The 6,598-nt window shown below is 35.2% G+C and overlaps 1 protein-coding gene across 6 annotated transcripts in view; it reads right to left on the bottom strand.

Moving 5' to 3' along the window:
• Positions 1-1,673: 1,673 nt before the first annotated feature.
• TMEM68 (transmembrane protein 68) overlaps positions 1,674-6,598 on the bottom strand; it is a 34,543-nt gene continuing 29,618 nt past the window's right edge. For 2 of the 6 annotated variants that reach the window (XM_036830147.1, XM_036830146.1), the window contains exon 6: positions 1,722-3,216. In XM_036830147.1, the coding sequence (XP_036686042.1) occupies positions 3,112-3,216 (105 nt within the window). In that variant the 3' untranslated portion in view covers positions 1,722-3,111. Of the gene's footprint in view, positions 3,217-6,598 lie in introns of all 6 variants that reach the window. The other 4 variants (XM_036830143.1, XR_005016998.1, XM_036830145.1 and 1 more) reach the window with 4 other exon arrangements.

Below are 6,598 nucleotides of genomic sequence, written 5' to 3'. Positions count from 1 at the left end.
GAATCATTCCAGACTAAAGGTGACTGAAGACATAGGAAAACTAAATGCAGTGTGTGGTCCTGCTATGAACCGTGCATCAGGAGGAGAAATTGATGCAAAGGATATTATTGAGACAACTGGTGAAATTTGAATCCGGTCATTAGATCAGATAATACTATTATCTCAATGATAAATTTCCTGATTTTGATCATTGCTCTGTGGTGCCGTAAATGGAAGGCCACATAGGAAGGGGCATGGTATCTGCATTTACCATCAGACGATTCAGGAGAAAACTTTATAGATATATATGTGGGGAGGGAGGAAAGAGAGGACAGAGAGAAAGAGAGAGAGAGAGAGGGAGGGAGAGAGAGTGTGTGAAGATAATAAAACAAACGTGCCATAACAGTTGGGGAATCTGGGTGAAAGTATATGAAGTACTGTGCACAATAATTGCAACTTTTTGGTAGATTTGAAATTGTTTCAAAATGAAAGTTTTTTTGAAAGGGTATGAAAGATTTCCCATAAAAGTGGGCCAAGTTCATGCTTCTGGAGGGACTCCCTGGCTTTCATCGGGTTCTGACTTGAGGACACATGTTTCAAAAAAGGTGAAAAACACCCCCTCCTTGAAAACCACAATTTGAAAAGATATGCACTTCCCAGTGTTCACTGCAGCACCATTTACAATAAGAAATGGAAGCGACCTAAGTGTCCATCAGCAGATGCATGGATAAAGAAGATGTGGTACATATACACAATGGAATATTACTCAGCCATAAAAAAAGGATGAAATAATGCCATTTGCGCAACATGGATGGAGCTAGAGGTTATCATACTAAGTGAAGTAAGTCAAACAGAGAAAGACAAATATCATATAATACTACTTATATGTGGAATCTAAAAGACTGATACAAATGAATTTATTTACAAAACAGAAATAGACTCACAGACACAGAAAACAAATGTATGGTTATCAAAGGGGAAAGGTTGGGGGGAGGGATAAATTAGGAGGTTGGGATTAAAATATACACACTACAATATGTAAAATAGATAATCAACAAGGACCTACTGTAGAGCACAGGGAACTCTACTCAGTACTCTGTAATGACCTGTATGGGAAAAGCATCTAAAAAAGAGTGGCTATATGTATATGTATATGTATAACTGATTCACTTTGCTGTACACCTGAAACTAACACAACATTGTAAATCAACTATATTCCAATATAAAACAAAAAAAATTTTTAAATGTAAGACAAAATGGTAAACTAAAAACAAAACAAAACAAAAACAAAAAACCCCCGACACCTCCTCCTTTCTATTATTATTTGTCTCTATATTTAGTCACAGTCCCTCATTCTTCTAAATGGCATTTAAATTCAAATAGCAAAGATAGAGATCTTGCATCAAACAAGACAGAAAGCCTTCCTGCTAATCTGAGTATCCAAGAAGAAAAAAACGTTTTAAGTAAAGCAGTAAAACTTAAATACTGTAAAAAATAATGGCTTTTGCTACCTTAGCAATGAATGTTGTTCTTTCTACAGTTTTTAAAACCCAATAGTTGCCAAAAAATATTATTCTCGTTCATATTATGATCAATTATTTCTTCATTCTGGAAATATTTATCAATTTTAAACACTGCTCACTGCTAGAGAGGGAAAAAAAGCTGCAAAATATCATTAGTTGACTCTTTTCATTGAAATTGGAATTGAAATACATTTATTACATTGGAAAGTCAGGTTTATTCATTGAGGCTGAGATTGATGAATATGACTGTAGGTGAGAAATACATAAATAGTAAAACAAAAAATTCAGTTTAAAATAAGAAAATGTCACATATGTAATCTCACAAGAATATGAACTTCAGTTCAGCTTTACTTTTATTTTTATGCTGCTTAATTTTATATACATTACACGTATCATACATACATACTTGTTATACAAAAATTTATACAAAAATCCAAGTAATTTAATATCTTAAAAAGGGAGAGGGACATACTGCATTTGACTTCTGGTGCTATTGTGTTTAAATACTTTTAAATTCAGATTTCAAGGAGACAACAAATCGAAAGCCATTAAGTTTTCAGAAAGACTTATGTTCACATAAATTCATTATTCAAGTATATTTTTATTGAAACAATAAACCATCTGACTGGTTGCAAAGTCAAGCTGAATAAGCCATGATGTTGAGCAAAAGCAGAGCTTTCTCTCTGTGCTTTCATCAGCCTAGAATCAGCTTCTAACATATGAGATGCAGGGCACAACCGTGATTTCTAACCTGACACTATTCAATGCCATATCATAGGGCTGACAATGCACAGCACACCCTGTATGGCTTGTCTACAGAGTCTCATTAAAAATATAATACTAGAAAGAATAATAACAATAATTAGAAATTTTACTTTCCTTAATTTCTTTTTACTCAATTTGAAAAACAGTACATCTTTTTCATTGTCCTTGGCAACTTGACATCATACCTGAAGGAATAATTTAAACATCCTATGGACAAAATATATATATAAACTTCTAAAAGATCTTGGTATTGTTTAATTAATTCAGTTATGATTTCGGTTCTGCAGTTATCAATCACAGCAAATATAAAGAATTTAAAACAATATTCCTCACCAAAATATTAGCATGTTTTTAAAAATTGAATTGTTGAGGCATAAAAGCATTATGTGATTTGCCCAAGGTCATGAAAGGAATGAGGGGCAGAGGAAAGAGCATTTTTTTTCCTAACTGAAGTGTCTGTACTAAACCCTAGGTTATGCCACCTTGCAAAACTAGCTCAGTGCAAGAGATACAGAAACTAGATGCATTATTTAGGAATGTTTGTTTAACCTCCATTGCTGTTATTAATAAACTTAACTTTAGGAATCTATGTTTATGATACATTATTACGAAATTATAAAAAGAACCATGATCATTTTCTGAATAATTAGGCATGTAATGAGTTATTGTTTAAATCTGACACAATGGATCGCAGAAAAAAAATTGACAAAACAATGTTAAACAAGTTCAGTGAAAGATGCTTATTAACATGATTTTTTAAAAAATACTAATTATAGAACCCACAAAATTTTGAAGACAGTTTTACAGACACAAACGTATTAATATAAATGTATTAAAGAGTCTTCTAGTTGATCTTTTGTTTGTTATGAAAACGTTCTAGCAAAGCACTCATAACGTTTCCGGGTATTCTTTGGTGCTTATCAATCAAAGCTTGAACAGCATCCTTCGTCTATCAAGAAAACAAAAGAAAAGTCGTTATTCTTTTAGTTCTTAATGTAGATATTTAGTTAGTAAGGATTTTAATATACTATTACTTATAAGAAATCTTCCCTAACTTAGCACCCATCGCTCCTCAGAATAAATGATTTCCTTCTCAGCACACCCATAGCATATTTCTTTTTTTTTTTTTTTAATGTAATACTGTTTATTTAACTTCAAAAACCTTTCAGCATTCTAAACATACAAAAAAATAACAGAACGTTGCAAATTGTGTTTAGTACAGCAGGTTCTTGAACTTTCATTGACGCAGTGGCTCTTCCCTGTGCACAGCATATTTCTTTTTTTTCTTTTTTTTTTTTTTTTTTTAAATTTTTTATTTATTTATTTATTTATTTATTTTTGGCTGTGTTGGGTCTTCGTTTCTGTGCGAGGACTTTCTCTAGTTGTGGCAAGCGGGGGCCACTCTTCATCGCGGTGCGCGGGCCTCTCACTATCGCGGCCTCTCTTGTTGCGGAGCACAGGCTCCAGACGCGCAGGCTCAGTAACGGTGGCTCACGGGCCTAGTTGCTCCGCGGCATGTGGGATCTTCCCAGACCAGGGCTCGAACCCGTGTCCCCTGCACTGGCAGGCAGATTCTCAACCACTGCGCCACCAGGGAAGCCCAGCATATTTCTTATACTTACTCTATTACACTTGAATTACAGATACTGTCTGCATGGCAACTTTCTACACCAGGTTGTAAGCTCCTTAAAATACATCTTAGCATTTCTCCAGCATTGAGCACAGCAATGCCTTGCACATAATAAACACTAAAAAGAACTGAAGGGAAAAAAATCAGAAGAAAAATGTAGTAGGAAATTTTCTGGTAGGCAAATGGAAGTTTTCACTCCTTTTCACCCGTTAATAAACTTTTATGTATTTGTCTTTCATCACCATACACACCAATCACATCAGGCAATGCGATAGGAAAAAGTGAGGAAAACTACAAACGAGCAGATATGCTTTAGTCCTTTACCCCAATTTCTAGATAGTTTAATAGGAATTTAAATTAAGTCATAGCAATGGAAAAGTCAATTAGGATATATCAAGAAATCTTCTAAAACTATTTGTTCCCATTAAATTCATGACAAATTTCAACAATTTTTACTTGTTTTTAATTTATTTTATTGAAGTATAGTTGATTTACAATAACAATTTTTACTTGAAATCAGTTTGTGGCTCTCGAAAAAAAATTTTATGCACGCACATGGTGCAGGCAGGCGCGCCCGTACACACTTCTTTTCAGATGCTAATCTTTTATTAAGCCTTCTTTTTATAAATCTTGGACCTTCATTTATTTTTAAATATAATTAAGAAACCCTAGCCCAAAGGTGTATTTTAAAAATATGCCTCTCTAATGCACAAGTTTTCACATCTGTGAGATGAGAAGGATTTCATACACTTATGATAAGGATTACATGAAACTGAAGCCATGTCTTCAGGCACTTAGCACAGCGACTGACACACAGGTTGTGTTCTGTGCTGTATCTTTTTAAAATTTTATTCATTCACTCAGAAAATACTAGATGCTTTGGAAGCTATAACGTTAGTGAAACAAGTCTCTAATCTCAAGGAGCTCATAATAAGCATAATCAGGGACAAAGTAGTTAAAATGTAAGCTCATTTGTGAGCTGTATCATCTGAGATGTGAAAAGAGCACGTCTGAAGTTCATCGATGGCGGGTGACCAGGGAAGTTGCGTGAACGGGGTACTGTTTGGTCTGGGTCTCCCCAGGCCTGTAAGATTTCAGTTAACAGTGAAGAAAGGAGCAGGAGGGAAAAGACCACAAGAAAACAGTTAAGCGATGGAGAGCTGGCATTTCGGGTATGTGTTCATTTGCTGGGCAGTATAAGGCTTTAAAGGTAGGTTTCAGTTAAATCACGAAGGGAGTTAAATACCAAGTGAAAAAGCACAGATTTTGTTTAGTATGAACTGATGTATCAAGGAAGAACTTTTGGGTGGAGAAATATGAGGTCTGTGCATTAAGAAAATACACCTCTCGCGAAGATTACTAATGACCCCCTTTCGTCACTAAATCCCACGGACATTCTTTTCATCTGACGTGACCTCTTAGTCACCGTTGATCCTACTTCTGGAACTCACACTCCTGGAGGAAAAGCTAGGTTTTCAGGACGCTCCCTTTCAACCGCCTTTTGCAGATTTACACTCCCCAAATCAAGCACTGACTTATTCCTCCAAGGCTCACTAAGCTTTCCACAGCGTTAATTACCATCCATTTGCTGACGACTCCCAGATTTATATCTCCAGCGGCCCAGCCTCGGATAGGAATGTTCAATATGACTTCCCTTGAATGTTTTAAAGGCACCTCAAACTCAACATGCTTAATTTAGACTGAACTAACACCCTTTCCCCCACCCCATCCTTTGTCCTTTCCTGAGTTCACGCCCTATTTCAGCAAATGGCCATGAATCCAGCCCAGTAACCAAAACCTGGGAATCATCCTTAACAAATCCTGCTTCTCATTCATTGAGAATAAGAATCCATTGGTGGCATCCATTAGCTCACCTCCCAGTACCACTCAAATCTACCCACTTCTCCCCATCTTCCCTCCACCTTAATAGGACATGTATATTATATATACCTGTACATATAAATAAGTCTGTATTTAACGTATATGTGAATGTGTGTATGCAGAATGCAGAGAGCGAGGCAAAGAGACAGATGGAAACAGAACAGATTTCTTTAAGACTGAGAGAACTTGAAGTATCCCAAGTGCCCTCTTCAGCATGACTACAGTGTATTTTAATTTAGATTTAGATAGTGTCTACAAAATGAATCTTCTCCACAATCAAATGCCTGAACAGTCTAGCTCCCATTTCTTAAATGAGGTTTCATTTCTACATTAATTTAGATGCTAGTGATTTCGAATTTGCGATAATCCAGGGATCATCCTGCTACAGTTTATGCTTATATTGTAAACAATGAAGATTGGAAATTCATGCAATGTATCCACAAAAGGAAAATTTCAAGTATTCTTTATTTCAAGTTTACTTTAGTTCAACAATGACAACTTACCATCAAAAATATGGATATGGCAACTATATATTTAAGGAAATTCCCTCAAGAAATTTTACTAAACTATGTTTTCGTAGACAACTTCTGTTACTTTAAATACTGATAATAAAGCACATAATGTAACTGGAGACGATAACTGAGGTATTTCAATGATTCAGGAAGGCCCCTTCTTTTTACTAGTTTGAATTGGTAAATATATAAATATATATTTTAACATCTGAAATATCTAACTCTACCAGTGCCATGAATATATTTCTCACTCATATGAAAAACCCTCATATGAAAAATCAAGTCCCGGGAATTTAATGATCAGTTAT

Source organism: Balaenoptera musculus, chromosome 17 (assembly GCF_009873245.2).
Source record: "Balaenoptera musculus isolate JJ_BM4_2016_0621 chromosome 17, mBalMus1.pri.v3, whole genome shotgun sequence".
In the NCBI taxonomy this organism is placed as follows: domain Eukaryota; kingdom Metazoa; phylum Chordata; class Mammalia; order Artiodactyla; family Balaenopteridae; genus Balaenoptera; species Balaenoptera musculus.
The sequence above is the reverse complement of the archived record's forward strand: the minus strand, read 5'-3'. Positions and strand labels throughout refer to the sequence as shown.